This window comes from Salmo salar, chromosome ssa01, assembly GCF_905237065.1.
Source record: "Salmo salar chromosome ssa01, Ssal_v3.1, whole genome shotgun sequence".
NCBI lineage: Eukaryota > Metazoa > Chordata > Actinopteri > Salmoniformes > Salmonidae > Salmo > Salmo salar.
In genome coordinates, this window is record NC_059442.1 from 146,475,814 (window position 1) to 146,495,937 (window position 20,124).

The window sequence follows — 20,124 nt, forward strand, 5'->3', positions numbered from 1 at the left end:
AAGACACTTACCGTCTAGAGAGGCCCATAGTGTCAGAGAGGGAGCACAGGCACCAGCAAAGAAATAGCAGAAGATGGAAACACAGTGAGAGAAAGATAGAAAACCAGAGAGAGAGAGAAGAAAAAGACTATCACTGGGAGAGAAATCCCACACAAAGGGACATTTCTTCCACAAAGAGAGTTAAATAGTAAACGGACTACTCCAATCTTTACACTTACATTTTAGTCATTTAGCAGACACTCTTATCCAGAGCGACTTACAGTAGTGAATGCATACATTTCATTTCATACATTTTTTTTCCCTGTGCTGGCCGCCCGTGGGAATCGAACCCACAACCCTGGCGTTGCAAACACCATGCTCTACCAACTGAGCTACAGGGAAGGCTGCACATAGACTTTTCCTGATCCCCCTTTCAAACTCCGCCTGCCACTCCGGTCTGTCCCCCAGCTCCATACTAATCTATCCAGAAGGCGAGACAGCTCTCAGCCATCCCCAGCAGCTCTCTAAAGCAGGAGGATATGCTGGTGGCTTCTACTGATTACCTCACCAATAGTAATGTAACTTGGTTAAACCTCATGAAAACATCCTCATTCAAGGAGTAAATGTATTATGAGTGAAGACATACAGGCACGACTGCATATAGGAGAATCGCTACGTGCCGATGCATTTTGTTAATTGCCATATAAACTCAGCAAAAAAAGAAAAGTCCCTTTTTCAGGACCCTGTCTTTCAAAGATCATTTGTAAAAATCCAAATAACTTCACAGGTCTTCATTGTAAAGGGTGTTTCCCATGCTTGTTACATTTACATTACATTTACGTCAATTAGCAGACGCTCTTATCCAGAGCGACTTACAAATTGGTGCATTCACCTTATGATATCCAGTGGAACAACCACTTTACAATAGTACATCTATATCTTTTTTTTTGGGGGGGGGGGGGGGTTAGAAGGATTACTTTATCCTATCCCATAAACAATTAATGAACATGCACCTGTGGAACGGTCGTTATTAAGTCACAGTTATGAAAACTTAGGACACTAAAGAGGCCTTTCTACTGACTACTGAAAAACACCAAAAAGAAAGATACCCAGGGTCCCTGCTCATCTGTGTGAACGTGCCTTAGGCATGCTGCAAGGAGGCATGAGGACTACAGATGTGGCCAGAGCAATAAATTGCAATGTCCGTACTGTGAGACACCTAAGACAGCGCTACAGGGAGACAGGATGGACAGCTGATTGTCCTTGCAGTCGCAGACCACGTGTAACACCTGCAAAGGATCGGTACATCCGAACATCACACCTGCGGGTCAGTTACAGGATGACAACAACAACTGCCCGAGTTACACCAGGAACGCACAATCCCTCCATCAGTGCTCAGACTGTCCGCAATAGGCTGAGAGAGGCTGGACTGAGGGCTTGTAGGCCTGTTGTAAGGCAGGTCCTCACCAGACATCACCGGCAACAACGTTGCCTATGGGCACAAACCCACCATCGCTGGACCTGACAGGACTGGAAAAAAGTGCTCTTCACTGACGAGTCGTGGTTTTGTCTCATGGTCGGATTCGTGGTTTTGAATCCGATGGTCGGATTCACGTTTATCGCCGAAGGAATGAGCGTTACACCGAGGCCTGTACTCTGAAGCGGGATCAATTTGGAGGTGGAGGGTCCGTCATGGTCTGGGGTGGTGTGTCACAGCATCATCGGACTGAGCTTGTTGTCATTGCAGGCAATCTCAATGCTGTGCGTTACAGGGAAGACATCCTCCTCCCTCATGTGGTACCCTTCCTGCAGGCTCATCCTGACATGACACTCCAGCATGACAATGCCATCAGCCATACTGCTCATTCTGTACGTGATTTCCTGCAAGACAGGAATGTCAGTGTTCTGCCATGGCCAGCGAAGAGCCCGGATCTCAATCCCATTGAGCACGTCTGGGACCTGTTGGATCAGAGGGTGAGGGCTAGGGCCATGCCCCCCAGGTGCCTTGGTGGAAGAGTGAGGTAACATCTCACAGCTAGAACTGGCAAATCTGGTGTAGTCCATGAGGAGGAGATGTACTGCAGTACTTAATGCAGCTGGTGGCCACACCAGATACTGACTGTTACTTTTGATTTTGACCCCCCCCCCTTTGTTCAGGGACACATTATTCCATTTCTGTGAGTCACATGTTTGTGGAACTTGTTCGGTTTATGTCTCAGTTGTTGAATCTGGTTATGATCATACAACTATTTACACATGTTAAGTTTGCTGAAAATAAACGCAGTTGACAGAGAGAGGACGTTTCTTTTTTGCAGAGTTTATATTAGCCATAAAATAAGTTGTATGGGCACATTGTACTGAAACAGCTCTTACATAAAGTAAGATATTGTATAGGGTCATGGTAGCAGCACTTACCTTAATCTCTGTGACCAAGATGTCTGTGATACTCCCCAATACTGTCACAAAGTCAAACACGTTCCAAGCTGCCTTCAGGTAATTCTGCAACAGAGGAAGAGAGAGGAAGAAAGAGAAAGAGAGAAATAGAGGGAGAGATGGTGAGAGTGGGGGGAGGGAGAGGGATAAAGAGGTTTTATTATGATTGGTACCAAGCCCTTGCCCTTTAAATGCTTTCCTCAGGCCACACTCCACAGAGCATGTCTTCTAAGCTCCTCAAATGAGGCGGCTTTTAATGAGTTGCTTTGAGTTTCATTAAAAGGCCATCCAATATATAGCCTACAGAGTGTCACTCACTCCCAGACACACACACACTTAGAAATTCTAAACAGCGGCATAGAACTAAGACAGACAGGTGAATCTGTCAGGTGGCATGGCAGTGAGCATACGCTCCTCCTGGGGAGCATAGCAATTTGAAACTACATAGGCGCCCAGAGAGAGAGGGAGAGAGAGAGAGCGAGCGCGAGAGAGAGAGAGAGAGAGAGAGAGGCCCATCCATCTGGGCTAAGTGCTGAACAGGTGGAGGTAATTGGCGTGTGAGAAAAGCCATATGACAAATGAGCCTGGGGATGAACTGTGAATGAATCTGGAGATGAAGAGCCTCGCAGAGGGGCCAGGTGGCCCGGAGCTGCCTGGGAGATGAATTCCTCCCCTCCCTCCATCCCACTGCTTTACCTCCCACCCTCATACCCTAAATTGAAGCTGTTGTATCATCCCCAACACACACCTCACCTCACCCACCGGTGGCTCTTGCTGAAGGCTTGTCAGCCTACGCTCATCCAGACTACCCCCGGCCATCCATTAACCGTCCAATGTTTTCACAAAGGCTCTTTATCAGTCTCTGTCCTGATTTCCCCCTTTTTCTATCTCTGCCTCTGTTTCTCTGTCTCTCTTCCCCACCCTGGTACTCAGTCATCGACAGTTGAAGTCGGAAGTTTACATACACCTTAGCCAAATACATTTAAACTCAGCTTTTCACAATTTCTGACATTTAATCCTAGAAAAGAATTCCCTGTCTTAGGTCATTTAGGATCACCACTTTATTTTAAGAATGTGAAATGTCAGAATAATAGTATAGAGAAGGATGATTTCAGCTTTTATTTCTTTCATCACATTTCCAGTGGGTCAGAAGTTTACATACACTCAATTAGTATTTGCTAGCATTGGCTTTAAATTGTTTAACTTGGGTCAAACATTTCGGGTAGCCTTCCACAAGCTTCCCACAATACATTGGGTGAATTCTGGCCCATTCCTCCAGACAGAGCTGGTGTAACTGAGTCAGGTTTGTAGGCCTCCTTGCTCGCACATGCTTTTTCATTTCTGCCCACAAATTTTGATTTTCTTCGGCTTGCAAGCCTCCCCCTTTTTCCTCCAAACATAACGATGGTCAATATGGCCAAACAGTTCTATTTTTGTTTCATCAGACCAGAGGACATTTCTCCAAAAGGTACGGTCTTTATCCCCAAGTGCAGTTGCAAACCGTAGTCTGGCTTTTTTATGGCGGTTTTGGAGCTGTAGCTTCTTCCTTGCTGAGCGGCCTTTCAGGTTATGTCGATACAAGACTAGTTTTACTGTGGATATAGATACTTTGTACCCGTTTCCTCCAGCATCTTCACAAGGTCCTTTGCTGTTGTTCTGGGATTGATTTGCACTTTTCACACCAAAGTACATTAATCTCTAGGAGACAGAACGTGTCTCCTTCCTGAGTGTTATGACGGCTGCGTGGTCCCATTGTGTTTATACTTGCGTACTATTGTTTGTACAGATGAACGTGGTAACTTCAGGTGTTTGGAAATTGCTGAACCAGACATGTGGAGGTCTACAATTTTTTTCTGAGGTCTTGGCTGATTTCTTTTAATTTTCCCATGATGTCAAGCAAAGAGGCACTGAGTTTGAAGGTAGACCACAAGCTTCTAAAGCCATGACATAATTTTCTGGAATTTTCCAAGCTGTTTAAAGGCACAGTCAACTTAGTGTATGTAAACTTCTGACCCACTGGAATTGTGATACAGTGAATTAGAAGTAAATAATTTGTCTGTAAACAATTGTTGGAAAAATGACTTGTGTCATGCACACAGTAGATGTCCTAACCGACTTGCCAAAACTATAGTTTGTTAACAAGAAATTTGTGGAGGTGGTTGAAAAACGAGTTTTAATGACTCCAAACTAAGTGTATTTAAACTTCCGACTTCAACTGTATTTTCCCAAAAAAGACAACTTGAGTGATTCCAAAATTAGTCTACAGTCTATTTTCCTAAATGCTTAGATAGATAGTGACCATGTGCTGTAATGTATGGAGAGATGGAGGCTCACCAGTGGTCCGAAAGCGATGATCTTGAGGATGCACTCTAGTGTGAAGAGAGCTGTGAACACAATGTTCAGGTACTTCAGCATGGCCTCATACAGCTCCGGAGCACCGTGAAACTGAAGGCAGAGGTCAGAAGTCAGGCAAAGGTCAGGAAGATGTCAGAGGTCAACATTCATTCCCACTGAACATGAGGAAATGATAATCGGCATGTCCATTTCCAATGTCAGACAGACCATTGTAATACTTGTTAAAGTTATCCTTCCTTCTGCCTTCATCTTTCTTTCTCTATCTGTCACACATGTGTGTGTGTGTGTGTGTGTGTGTGTGTGTGTGTGTGTGTGTGTGTGTGTGTGTGTGTGTGTGTGTGTAAAACACCCCGTCCCTAATTAATTGACCAGTAATTAACAAACACATATAGTATCTCCAGGCCTCCATGCATAGCAACTGCATACAATCCACTAATGCGCTCCTTTGGAACATCTCCATTTAAAAAAGTATAATAAATCAATTGTATATACACCACAATAAATCCATTATTTATTTTAATCAGGTCTAAAGAAACATTATTATATGAAGAAAATGTATTTCAGATGGAACAGAATATGAGTTGGTATGTTATCTAGCCATGTGACAAGATATGCTTATAAGTCCTGTGCCATTATTTTATATTATCTGATTTTATAGTAAGAAGAAAATCATTGAACTTAGCAGAATAAAATAGAAAGGATACTTTTCCCATTCTGGGAAAAATGAAGTTGTGCGCAAAAGTGATAATTTGAAAAATATTTATTTAGAGTTATTTGGCCATTTTAGTTTTGAATGATACAAACCTTAGAATGTGTTATAAATAAAAACATATATGGGCTGCATGATGTGACTATAGGCTATTAATGCGGCGTTGAGAAAGTCACAAAAAAAAGCTTGCGCTCTGTTCCTTGCCTCAGGCTGTACAGCTGTTCTCTCATCAAGTGATCCTATTTTCACCCATTAGACTATTCTCAATTTAATCTTGTCTTTACTATGTAAAATTAGTTTAGATTTACAGTGGGGGAAAAAAGTGTTTGATCCCATGCTGATTTTGTACGTTTGCCCATTTACAAAGAAATGATCAGTCTATAATTTTAATAGTAGGTTAATTTGATCAGTGAGAGACAGAATAACAACAAAAAAATCCAGAAAATCGCATGTCAAAAATGTTATAAAATGATTTGCATTTTAATGAGGGAAATAAGTATTTGACCCCTCTGCAAAACATGACTTAGTACTTGGTGGCAAAACCCTTGTTGGCAATCACAGAGGTCAGACGTTTCTTGTAGTTGGCCACCAGGTTTGCACACATCTCAGGAGGGATTTTGTCCCACTCCTTTTTGCAGATCTTCTCCAAGTCATTAAGGTTTCAAGGCTGACGTTTGGCAACTCGAACCTTCAACTCTCTCCACAGATTTTCTATGGGATTAAGGTCTGGAGACTGGCTAGGCCACTAAAGGACCTTAATGTGCTTCTTCTTGAGCCACTCCTTTGTTGCCTTGGCTGTGTTTTGGGTCATTGTCATGCTGGAATACCCATCCACGACCCATTTTCAATGCCCTGGCTGAGGGAAGGAGGTTCTTACCCAAGATTTGACGGTACATGGCCCCGTCCATCATCCCTTTGATGCGGTGAAGTTGTCCTGTCCCCTTAGCAGAAAAACACCCCCAAAGCATAATGTTTCCACCTCCATGTTTGACGGTGGAGATGGTGTTCTTGGGGTCATAGGCAACATTCCTCCTCCTCCAAACACGGCGAGTTGATGTCAAAAAGCTCCATTTTGGTCTCATCTGACCACAACACTTTCACCAGTTGTCCTCTGAGTCATTCAGATGTTCATTGGCAAACTTCAGACGGGCATGTATATGTGCTTTCTTGAGCAGGGGGACCTGGCGGGCGCTGCGGGATTTCAGTCCTTCACGGCGTAGTGTGTTACCAATTGTTTTCTTGGTGACAATGGTCCCAGCTGCCTTGAGATCATTGACAAGATCCTCCCGTGAAGTTCTGGGCTGATTCCTCACCGTTCTCATGATCATTGCAACTCCACGAGGTGAGATCTTGCATGGAGCCCCAGGCCGAGGGATATTGACAGTTCTTTTGTGTTTCTTCCATTTGCGAATAATCGCACCAAATGTTGTCACCTTCTCACCAAGCTGCTTGGCGATGGTCTTGTAGCCCATACCAGCCTTGTGTAGGTCTACAATCTTGTCCCTGACATCCTTGGAGAGCTCTTTGGTCTTGGCCATGGTGGAGAGTTTGGAATCTGATTGATTGATTGCTTCTGTGGACAGGTGTCTTTTTTACAGGTAATAAACTGCGGTTAGGAGCACTCCCTTTAAGAGTGTGCTCCTAATCTCAGCTCGTTACCTGTATAAAAGACACCTGGGAGCCAGAAATCTTTCTGATTGAGAGGGGGTCAAATACTTATTTCCCTCATTAAAATGCAAATCAATTTATAACATTTCTGACATACGTTTTTCTGGATATTTTTGTTGTTATTCTGTCTCTCACTGTTCAAATAAACCTACCATTAAAATTATAGACTGATCCTTTCTTTGTCAATGGGCAAATGTACAAAATCAGCAGGGGATCAAATACTTTTTTCCCCCACTGTAGAATGGCCCATTATGAAATGGGCAGGAACAGGGCCAGGGGAAAAAAGGCATGTCATCTGTATGCTCTCGAAATGGGAATGGAGGACATGCGCTTTCCCCCCCTATCAATGAACCAACATCATCGCCTATGGCTCTCACCCAGACTCATGGATAGAACGTTTGGAGCATAACATAAGGTAACCAGTCCATCCAGTATGCATAATAATACAGTCCACACTCAAAGGCTATTACTCAAATGTGTTTAATTTTGGGGTATAGTCTAGACCAACTATGCACCAGACATCTTAAATCAGTTTTATGTTGTGTTTTCTGCCATGGGTAATATGCGATAGGCTATGTATTGTATAACGGCACAATCATCATTTTAAATCCGATTTTTTCATCATAAGCCTATGCATAAGCTCTTATATGTGTACGGGAGTTTCGAATGAATCATCACCTTAGAAAGCGTTGTCCATTTCGTTGTGTTAGGCTTTGAAACAACATTCACAACAACCATGTTTTATACTCAGTCTCAACCTGCTGTTGAACTTCTTTCTTCAAATTGATCATCACAGTGAGGTGAGTTTTAAAAGCACTACACCGCTTTGATGAAAAGTGTTTGTGATTTTCCAATGCATTTCCATTGACATCAGAATGGTTAGAGAGCCGACAGAGCCCTGACTACCAGGCCATTAGGACCTGATGGAGAGACGATAGAGCCCTGACTACCAGGCCATTAGGACCTGATGGAGAGACGATAGAGCCCTGACTACCAGGCCATTAGGACCTGATGGAGAGACGATAGAGCCCTGACTACCAGGCCATTAGGACCTGATGGAGAGACGATAGTGCCCTGACTACCAGGCCATTAGGACCTGATGGAGAGACGATAGAGCCCTGACTACCAGGCCATTAGGACCTGATGGAGAGACGATAGAGCCCTGACTACCAGGCCATTAGGACCTGATGGAGAGACGATAGAGCTCTGACTACCAGGCCATTAGGCCCTGACGGAGAGACGATAAAGTCCTGACTACCAGTCCATTAGGACCTGATGGAGAGACGATAGAGCCCTGACTACCAGGCCATTAGGCCCTGACGGAGAGACGATAGAGCTCTGACTACCAGTCCATTAGGACCTGATGGAGAGACGATAGAGCCCTGACTACCAGGCCATTAGGCCCTGACGGAGAGACGATAGAGCTCTGACTACCAGTCCATTAGGACCTGATGGAGAGACGATAGAGCCCTGACTACCAGGCCATTAGGCCCTGACGGAGAGACGATAGAGCTCTGACTACCAGTCCATTAGGACCTGATGGAGAGACGATAGAGCCCTGACTACCAGGCCATTAGGCCCTGACGGAGAGACGATAGAGCTCTGACTACCAGGCCATTAGGCCCTGACGGAGAGACGATAGAGCTCTGACTACCAGTCCATTAGGACCTGATGGAGAGACGATAGAGCCCTGACTACCAGGCCATTAGGCCCTGACGGAGAGACGATAGAGCTCTGACTACCAGTCCATTAGGACCTGATGGAGAGACGATAGAGCCCTGACTACCAGGCCATTAGGCCCTGACGGAGAGACGATAGAGCCCTGACTACCAGGCCATTAGGCCCTGATGGCCTGGTAGTCCGTGGATTTGGCTGCCAGTATGGTGGTAATACGGTCACCGCGACAGCCCTATCCCTCAGTCTGACAGACCTGTAAAGGTCAATACCTGGAGATAAGCCAGATGGATCAACCATGTGGTTAAGGGCAAAGCAACAGAGAGGCTGCTTATACATCAACAATGGATACGTTCAATGTATCCATCCAAATTATACTGATTACCTGTGCCAAAACCCTGTCCCAAAGTTATCCCACTCAAGGTAGAAATTTCCCCTTACAACAGATCTAGGATCAGATTTCCCAACCCCCAAATCATTAATGAGAGTTATGACAAATGCTCTGACCCTGCGACAGTGATCAAGAGCAACTTGCAATGCTTATATCCAGTTATAGGTTGCGTTCCAGGCTGACTTCATAGCAGACAATAAAATTACATCAACCAATGGTTGTGTGCCACATTATTGACTGTGCAGAGGGGCATCCAATTGCTATATCATTTTATGTGTACAGTTATCCAGGCATTCTGAGATCTGGCATGCGTCTATAATGTAGTCAGCCTGGAACGCGACCATTGTTTCTACAATGGACACATTGCCGATGGTGTGTGGGAAGCATCACTGACCTTCATCATCAGCACCACAGTGTTGAGTGCGATCATGGTCATGATGGAGTACTCAAAGGGCGGCGACACCACAAACTGCCACATCTTATACTGGAACGACTGCTTGTCTGCTGGCATGTAGCGCGTCAGAGGCTTGGCGTTGATGGCAAAGTCAATACAAGCTCTCTGTGTTGGAGGAGGGGGAGGGAGGGAAGGGAGAGAAAGACGGACGAGGTGAGAGTTTGTGAAACTCACTCATCTCCCTAATCAGATCTGATATTGTTCAAACACTGATTATCAACATAAAAAAGAACCAATGTACAATCAAATGAAAAAGATCGAAGGCTGAACTAATGTCGATAAGTGCTGGCATGCAACCTAACAGTTTCCAGGAGTGTTTAATATGCCAGGACAAGGCAGCAAAAGGAGTCTGATCACTAGCCAGTAGTTTACAGACAAGAAACACAAATCTGTGTCCCAAATGGCACTCTATTCCCTACATAGTGCACTGCTACAAAGTAGCGCACCATAAAAGGGAATAGGGTGCCATTTGGGACACTGTTGAGTGAACCTCAGTGATGTAGGAAATAAAGATACAGCTGGATGGACTACACTGGGCTGGTTGCTCCTCCTGAGTGTTGCTGTTCTTTTGTGTTGATGTCTTCTGAGGGAAACAACAGGCTAGCAAGGAAATCAACTGAAATATATCCACAGGTGCTATGAAAAGTGTTGAGAGATCCAACACTGGGACGGTTTCAACAGAGGAGAGGCAGAAATGACTTGGCCTTGTATTAATCATTTTTGGTGTCTCAACAAAAAGTGAGTTACCTCCTACTGGGTGCCAGACAACTAGGTGAGAGTGTGTCTGTTCTCTGTGTATGTGTGTATTTTTCTCTCTGCTTGTGTATGTGTGGCTTTCTGTGTATGTGTGAGTGTGTGTGTGTGTGTGCGTGTGTACGTGTGTTTCTCTCTATCTCTGTGGTCCAGCGTGTGTTCAGACAGAATACTGTACCTCGTTCTTCTCCAGTCTACAATCTGACATGGCCTCGTCTCCCGGCTCTTGGAAGGTTTGTGTGTGTGTGTGTGTCGGTCTGTCTGTCTGTGTTTGTGTACCTCGTTCTTCTCCAGACTACACTCTGACATGGCCTTGTCTCCCTGCTCCTGGAAGGTGATGATAATCAAAGCCACGAAGATGTTGACAAAGAAGAAGGGAAAGACCACAAAGTAGACCACATAGAAGATAGAGGTCTCCATACGGAAGCCTGGGCTGGGACCCTCATCCTCATAGGTGGCATCCACAGAATGCTTTAGGACCCTGGAGAAAACAGGTAAACACAGAGGGTCAGGTTTGCAATTTTCCCATTAATGGTTAAAGTAAGGATTTGGGTAGGGGAAGCTGATTCTAGATCTGTACCGAGAGGAAACTATCCTAATACTATCTAAGCCTAACTAGTTGAATTGTTTTAACCTATACATACACCACTAGGCAGCCTGGCAGGGAGGGCACAGAAGAATATGTGATGAACAAGCAGGCTGTGGGGAAAAAAGCCATACATTTACTGGAACAAAATATGTCCAATATTCATCTTTCATCTCCCATAACTGAGTACAGCAGGGAATAATATTATGAAGCAGGGAATATATTAATGTTTACCAGGTTGTATAACAACAACAAAAAATGAGTTTTTGAATATGATTACAACAGATATGCAGCAAATGTATAGATAAAACTAAAAAACACTGATGTTTTGAAGATATTCTGCTTTATATTCATTTCTGAGAATAACAAAAAGAGCTGTAGTACCCCTTCTCAAGCCCTATTCGCTGAGTCACAGGGAATAGGGCCATTTTTATTTAAAGATGAATCTAACGCTAGTTAGCTCTTTTACATTTGATTGTGTAGCTCTTGTTAAACCATGTACTTGGGGTAATGATTTCCCTGAGGAAGGAGATGTGGAGAGAGACAGAGAGAGATGATGAATGACTGACTAGCTGAGGAGAGCTCTTAAGTCATTGTGGTGTCCTCAACTCCAACCCTGGTCAGGTTCTACATGCCATAAATTAGTGCGAATGATGAAGGCCATCTTACTGACTAGCGCCGTCTCCTCCTGAACATTACCTCAGCACACGCACGCCATTACGCACGCACACACACCTCTCCCACTGGATTTCACCCCACCTAGTCTCACCCCGAGAGCATTTATTTTCCCCACATCATTGGCTCTTTGGCCTTTGGAATGGATGTCAAATGGGATGCTCGTCTTGTAAAGGACATTGTGTATATTCAACAGGGGTCAATGGACCCGACAGGAACCCTCACGTCTGCCTGGAATTATTTGGAACGCTAATTGGCTAGCTGGTGGTTATGTGAATAGGTGATGTGTAGGTGATTGAGTGGCCTGTGGTTATGTGAGTAGGCCATTGCAAGTGACTGGCTAGCCGGTAGTAATGTAAGTAGGCCATGTGTAGGTGATTGGCAAAGTGGGTGGGGTTTTATCCTGCCTGTTTGGCCCTGTCCGGGGGTATCATCGGATGGGACCATAGTGTCTCCTGACCCCTCCTGTCTCAGCCTCCAGTATGTATGCTGCAGTAGTTTATGTGTCAGGGGGCTAGGGTCAGTCTGTTATATCTGGAGTATTTCTCCTGTCTTATCCGGTGTCCTGTGTGAATTTAAGTATGCTCTCTCTAATTCTCTCTTTCTCTCTTTCTTTCCTTCTCTCTCTCGGAGGACCTGAGCCCTAGGACCATGCCTCAGGACTACCTGACATGATGACTCCTTGCTGTCCCCAGTCCACCTGGCCATGCTGCTGCTCCAGTTTCAACTGTTCTGCCTGCGGCTATGGAATCCTGACCTGTTCCCCGGACATGCTACCTGTCCCAGACCTGTTGTTTTCAACTCTCTAGAGACAGCAGGAGCGGTAGAGATACTCTGAATGATTGGCTATGAAAAGCCAACTGACATTTACTCCTGAGGTGCTGACCTGTTGCACCCTCGACAACCACTGTGATTATTATTATTTGACCATGCTGGTCATTTATGAACATTTGAACATCTTGGCATGTTCTGTTATATTCTCCACCCGGCACAGCCAGAAGAGGACTGGCCACCCCTCATAGCCTGGTTCCTCTCTAGGTTTCTTCCTAGGTTTTGGCCTTTCTAGGGAGTTTTTCCTAGCCACCGTGCTTCTATACCTGCATTACTTGCTGTTTGGGGTTTTAGGCTGGGTTTCTGTACAGCACTTTGAGATATCAGCTGATGTAAGAAGGGCTATATAAATACATTTGATTTGATTTGATTGGCTGGCCTGTATTTCTCTTCACAGTTGATTGGCTAGCTAGTCTGTGGTTTTGTGAGTAGCTCATTACCAGTGATGTGCTAGCCTGTGGTTATGTGACTAGGTCCTTACAGGTAATTGGCTGGCCTGAGCTGATTGGCTGGTGTGGGCTACTCACATTGGCCAGCCCTCCCCGGTGGAGACGGTGAATAGGGTGAGGAAGGCCCACAGCACATTGTCATAATGGAACTCATACTTCCTCCACTCACGATCCTGGGCCGCCACTTCATCACCGTCATAGTCCAGAAACTTACCCCTGATGAACGATGGAAAGAGGGGGAGAGGAGAAAGAGAGACAGACAAAGAGAGAAAGAAAGAAACAGAGAATGAGAATAGCACAGTATCGAATTATTATCTTGGAGGTAAATTGGCACGAGCTATGTTCACAAAAAACACTGAAACTGCGAAAATCTCTTTTCCACATGTGAAAATATGTTGTTAACATTTTGCAGTAGCAATGTTCCACTGAGGGAATTAAGGTGACCACATCTAAAAAGCCCAAAAGCAAGACGGGAACGATTTTGCGGGACATTCGTGAAATAGTGGACAGAATAAATGGGGCAGGTTAATGGATAACGTTCAAATGGCGACAGTTCTCCTGTATGATGGTCACTGCCTTTTAAAGGGGCAATCCTCAGTTGTGCATACATTTTTGGACTTAATCATACGAATCCACTGATTCTTGAAGAAAATAACTTAGAAATGCCTCATGAGTTCAGTTTAACTGTCGTACCTCATCAGAACACAAAATATGAGCTTGTTTAACTCCAATGTTTGTAAACAAAGTAAATGTAAACAACCATTGTATAGCCTCAAAACATGACTAAAAACTATAATGTTGAAATCATGGATGGTCAGTCTTTGCATCCATAACGTAGTCTATGGATTTGAGAGTGGTTGCGTGCCTCTGAAGCTAAGCAGGGTCAGTCCTGGTCGGTCAATAGATGGGAGACCAGATGTAGCCGGAAGTGATGAAAAATAAACAGGTGAAAAATAAATGTCACATGAGAGAAAAACACATGACAAATTCACATGTGAAACTTCACACGTGTCTGACTTATGTAAAAACCTATACAGTTGAAGTCGGAAGTTTACATACACCTTAGCCAAATACATTTAAACTCAGTTTTTCATAAGTACTGACATTTAATGCTTGTAAAAATATCCTGTCTTAGGTCAGTTAGGATCACCACTTTATTTCAAGAATGTGAAATATCAGAATAATAGTTGAGAGGAAGATTTATTTCAACTTTTATTTCTTTCATCACATTCCCAGTGGGTCAGAAGTTTACATATACTCAATTAGTATTTGGTAGCGTTGCCTTAAATTGTTTAACTTGGGTCAAATGTTTCGGGTAGCCTTCCACACGCTTCCCACAATAAGTTGGGTTATTTTCCAAGCTGTTTAAAGGCACAGTCAACTTAATGTATGTAAACTTCTGACCCACTGGAATTGTGATACAGTGAATTATAAGTGAAATAATCTGTCTGTAAACAATTGTTGGAAAAATTACTTGTGTTATGCACAAAGTAGATGTCCTAACCGACTTGCCAAAACTATAGTTTGTTAACAAGACATTTGTGGAGTGGTTGAAAAACGAGTTTTAATGACTCCAACCTAAGTGTATTTAAACTTCCGACTTCAACTGTATATTATTTAAAAAATATATTCACATTTTTCAGGTGATTTGTTCTCTCGTGACTTTGTCATGTTTCTTTTTTGTAAGGGCATATCCAATACCAGTCAGTGTCAGTGGTGTGAGTGTGTGCTGTACCTGCAGTCCTTCTCCAGACCTTTAGACTCGTCGGTGCAGTAGAAGAACTTGCCCTTGAACAGCTGCACAGCGATCACAGCGAAGATGAACATGAAGAGCATGTAGACAATGAGGATGTTGAGCACGTTCTTCAGAGAGTTGACCACGCAGTCAAACACAGCCTGGAGGAGGACACACACACCAATAAATAGAGGTACACACAAACTCATACACACAATCACTCAAACTCATTAGCATGCATGTGAACACCCATCTACACACACGCACACAGTCTCTACGCAGCACTCTGTTGATCAGTTTGTGGTTTGAATGACTGTCTACCTGTCATGGCACGTTTTGAAATCTTCCCAATGAATATGTATCAGCAGGGACGAATGAGACAGTAACTCACAGAGCGGAAGTAAGTCATTTTTTATGTCACTCATGTCACTCAGTCCAAATAGCTAACTGTCTGAGAGTGGTTAGCTCTAGCCCAGTGCGTTACTTGCAGCTTGCTGACACTGAGCCTTCAGCCTCAGCAAGCAGCATGTAACGCCCTGGACCAGAGGTAGGGAGTAGTAGGGCTTACCTCCCTTCTAAACCTGATCTATCTCAATCAACCCATGAATTACTTTAACAGGGTGTGCTGCTATCTTTGGTCTGATCAGCTACCTTTCCACACATCAATTACTTTGGTCTAGTCTTTGTGAGACAAGATCAGAGCTGGGGTCCTGATAAGTGTGAGACAGATTAGCATTTTTCCCATTTGTCACCGGGCAGAGGATGATTAACTGGTATATGAAGATAGACACTGTGGATATCAGTCATTACATCACACCCTCCTCTTCTCTCCCACTGATGTGATTAGTTTATTAGTTTATATCTCATACAAATCACTTGGGAGTTCTTAATCCACTGGCTGCTGCTGCAATTTCTGTGTGTGTGTGTGTGTTGCAGAGGCACAGGTGTGTGTGTGTGTGTACGTTCGTGAGTGCATCCGTATGTGTTTGTTTGACTTGTAACTGGCCATGGAAGTGGCTTTTCTGCTGTGTCAGAGTGGAGCTAACAGGTAACAGATGCAGTTACCTTGAGTTTTGGCAGTCGTTTGATGGTCTTCAGAGGCCTTAGAACTCGCAGCACCCTGAGAGACTTGATGGTGTTGATGTCCTTGCCTTTAGTTCCTCTGCACAGAGCAAGCCCACTGTTAGTGACTATAGACTAAACAAAAGGAGAATAGGCATTATGCTGTGGCCCACAGGCTCTCACCACTACCTTACCTTCTGTTCTGTCGCGCACACGCACGCACGCACACGCACGCACACACACGCACACACACGCACACACACGCACACACACGCACACACGAGGAGGCTGGTGGGAAGAGCTATAGGAGGACGGGCTCATTGTTGGAATGGAATAAATGGTCAAACGTGTTTTCCATATATTTGATACCATACCAGTCATTCCATTCCAGCCAGTACAATGAGTCCGTCCTCCTATAGCTTCTCACACCAGCCTCCTCTGACATGCACGGTATTCATTAAACTCTCTCTTTAAGGCACACATGTATAAATCAAATATCCCCCAATCCCTGCAGTTACAAGTTCTAGTAGGTATATTCAGCAGTTGGTAGAGTACAGTAGAGTACAGTAGAGTAGAGTACAATAGGCTACAATAGAGTACAGTAGAGTATAATAGAGTTGGTAGAGTTTAGTAGAGTACAGTAGAGTGCAATAGAGTACAGTAGAGTACAGTAAAGTTAGTAGAGTTTAGTAGAGTACAATAGAGTTGTTAGAGTACAGCAGAGTACAATAGAGTACGGTAAAGTACAATAGAGTACAATAGAGTTGGTAGAGTACAATAGAGTTGGTAGAGTACAGTAGAGTACAATAGAGTTAGCAGAGTACCGTAGAGTACAATAGAGTTGGTAGAATACAGTAGAGTACAATAGAGTTAGCAGAGTACAGTAGAGTACATGCATGTGAGTTGATGGGTTATTCTACAGAAACACACCTACACAGAGCAATAGGGCTATTGAATCATATTTTAAGAGCAATTCCAAAGTGTTTCTATACAGGCGGCAATCACATAATAGGACAAAGGACTACAATACACTATCCACTGGTATTTCTGTAGAATAACAGACATACATAGTGGTAGAAAAAGATACAAAGAAACAAGCCCTGAGTCAGGGACAAGCTTCTTTGCAGGAACCACTGCTGTTCTAGCCATTAGCGCTGTTCTTGCCACAGTGGCGGGTTACAAACCAATCATTTAGAACCTGTTAGCGACAATATACAGTACCGTTCTCAGGAGCCAGATGGACACTGGTCAAAGACTGTGAGTGTGGTGTCAATACAATAATCTACCAGTCACATTTACACACAGTGGCTGTCCATATACTCTCACCATGGTATATTCTGTGTGTTTATTATGAGTTTACATACTTTAGTGTGTGTGTTTGAGTGTGTGTGTGAGCATGTCTAGTGTGGACGTGTTTAACTATACTTGTGGGGACCAGCAGTCTCCACAAGAATAGTAAACAAACAAACATTTGACCAACTGGTCCCCACAAGGTCAAATGCTATTTCTAGGGGGGTTAGCGTTAAGATTAAGGTTAGGTTTCCGGGTTAAGGTTAGGATAAGGGTTAGGGAAAATAGGATTATGAATGGGACTGAATTGTGTGTCCCCACAAGGTTAGTTGTACAAGACTGTGTGTGTGTGTGTGTGTGTGTGTGTGTGTGTGTGTGTGTGTGTGTGTGTGTGTGTGTGTGTGTGTGTGTGTGTGTGTGTGTGTGTGTGTGTGTGTGTGTGTGTGTGTGGTCACAGCTCCTCGGCAGGTTGATAATGCCTGCGGCTCCATATTCATCTGTAGAGAGCTCTCTAGGGTGCATCTCTCCCCTCTCACACAGGCAGAAATCAGTCAGTCCTCTCTGTCCATCAATATGGATGGGGCTGGAGCTCCTAAATTCAGTATGAAATAAGGCCCAGACAGCCAGTGGAGGAGGACTAGGAGGCTCCAAAGAAGAACTGACTATAGGAAGTTGTAACCCATCCATGATTCTGCTAGAGGGGATGAGAGAGCAACCCTGCCTTTCCACTCTCAATTTAGCACCGTGCAATGTACTGCACTATACAGTTTGGAATCATGACTTGAGGTGCATACTGAACTGAAGTACACACCTCATGCTTTGGAATAAATCTTACACTGCCGTCAATGGAAGATTGGCAAGTAAACTGGAGCTATACAGTATGTGCTGTGCACCAATCTCAAGGACTGAACCCATAATGAGTTAGTCTAAGTGTATTCAGTGGAGACAACTACCTCAGTAACTAGAGACAACAGAAGCATGGTTCCACACAGAATGGGCGTGTTGACTTTTTCTTACCCAATGGGAGCTTTAGGTCTAATACACTGGCATGCAACAGTCATGCTCTGAAGATCTGGTTACCCTGGCATGCAATCCGGCAAGTCAACCCCTGCCCGTATCAATCCAGGGTCTCAACACATCTAGATGGCGAGTGAACCGTTCCTCAATAGCTTTCAGAAGAGCCATAGACAGGAAGAATGGATGTGTGTGTGTGTTCACATTAAGTAGCTCAGATCAGCCCTGATATGCCTTGTGTGTGCAGCTGCAGCGGCCAGACGCGAGCAGGTTATCCTCGGTCACCATGACTACAGCCTTATTGGTTGCCCCTTTCCGAGAGAGAGCGCACAGCATTTCCTGTTTACAGATAGGAGATCTGTCTTCCAATAATCTGCCTCTCAGTAGAACATGAGCATTACTCCGAACCTTCTGCTCTCCCAACCCATAAACAGAAATACGAATCACTCTCCCTGATCTGCCCTTCTCACTAACTCCTTCACTATTTAAGATTATGTTCGTATGTAAATTGGGACTTTCTGATGACACAGTATGCTTGTAACTATGTATAATTACAGTATACAGTGCATTCCCGAAAGTATTCAGACCCCTGGACTTTTTCCACATTTCGTTACATTACAACCAGGATGGAGGAGCAGTCCCAGGTCTATTACGTTACAAACCCCCCAATCAATCTACATACAATACCCCATAATGACAAAGCGAAAACAGGTTTTTAGAACATTTTGCAAATGTATAAAAAATGTAAAACAGAAATACCTTATCTGCTTAAGTATTAAGACCCTTTGCTATGAGACTCAAAATTGAGCTCAGGTGCATCCTGTTTCCATTGATCATCCTTGAGATGTTTCTACAACTTGATTGGAGTGCACCTGTGGTAAATTCATGATTGGACATGATTTGGAAATGCACACACCTGTCTATATAAGGTCCCACAGTTGACAGTGCATGTCAAAGCAAAAACAAAGCCACAAGGTCGAAGGATTGTGCCGAGGCACAGATCTGGGGAAGGGTAGCAAAACATTACTGCAGCATTGAAGGTCCCCAAGAACACAGTGGCCTCCATCATTCTTAAATGGAAGAAGTTTGGAACCACCAACACTCTTCCTTGAGCTGGCCGGCTGGCCAAACTGAGCAATCGGGGGAGAAGGCCTTGGTTGGGAGGTGACCAAGAACCCGATGCTCACTCTGACAGAGCTCCAGAGTTCATGAGCAAGAGGACAAGTACATTAGAGTGTCTAGTTTGAGAAACCGATGCCTCACAAGTCCTCAACTGGCAGCTTCATTAAATAGTACCCGCAAAACACCAGTCTCAATGTCAACAGTGAAGAGGCGACTCCGGGATGCTGGCCTTTGGGCCCTTTGTTTCTGGCCATTTTGAGCCTGTAATCGAACCCACACATGCTGATGCTCCAGATACTCAACTAGTCTAAAGAAGGCCAGTTTTATTGCTTCTTTAATCAGAACAGTTTTCAGCTGTGCTAACATAATTGCTAAATGGTTTCTAGTGATCAATTAGCCTTTAAAAATGATAAACTTGGATTAGCCAACACAACATGCTATTGGAACACAGGAGTGATTGTTGCTGATAATGGGCCTCTGTACACCTATGTAGATATACCATTAAAAAATCTGCTGTTTCCAGCTATAATAGTCATTTACAACATTAACAATGTCTACACTGTATTTCTGATGAATTTGATATTATTTTAAATGGACAAAAAATGAGCTTTTCTTTCAAAAACAAGGACATTTGTAAGTGACCACAAATTTTGACCTGTTTTTGCTTTGTTACTGTGGGGTGTAGATTGACGAGGGAAAAAAACGATTTAATCCATTTTAGAATAAGGCTATAACGTAACAAAAAGCAAAGTGATTTAAATTCTTTCCGAATGCACTGTAAATATATTCATATTAATTTGATATACTGTCATTCTAATTCCAACTGTAAATGTTGGCATTGTACAACCGTCCTTTACTTTGGCATGTCGGCACACAATGGCAACAAGGGACAGAGACGAATCTGATCAGTGATTGTCTTCTGAAAGCTACTGGGAAGAGTCTCC

The 20,124-nt window shown here is 43.9% G+C and overlaps 1 protein-coding gene across 1 annotated transcript in view; it reads right to left on the reverse strand.

The window, feature by feature from the left end:
• LOC106567450 (voltage-dependent N-type calcium channel subunit alpha-1B) overlaps window positions 1-20,124 on the reverse strand; it is a 269,203-nt gene that overhangs the window by 28,650 nt on the left and 220,429 nt on the right. The window contains 8 exon segments of the mRNA XM_045691775.1: window positions 12-14; window positions 2,395-2,478; window positions 4,747-4,857; window positions 9,604-9,768; window positions 10,696-10,897; window positions 13,036-13,173; window positions 14,693-14,853; window positions 15,758-15,854. Of these exon segments, the coding sequence (XP_045547731.1) occupies window positions 12-14; window positions 2,395-2,478; window positions 4,747-4,857; window positions 9,604-9,768; window positions 10,696-10,897; window positions 13,036-13,173; window positions 14,693-14,853; window positions 15,758-15,854 (961 nt within the window).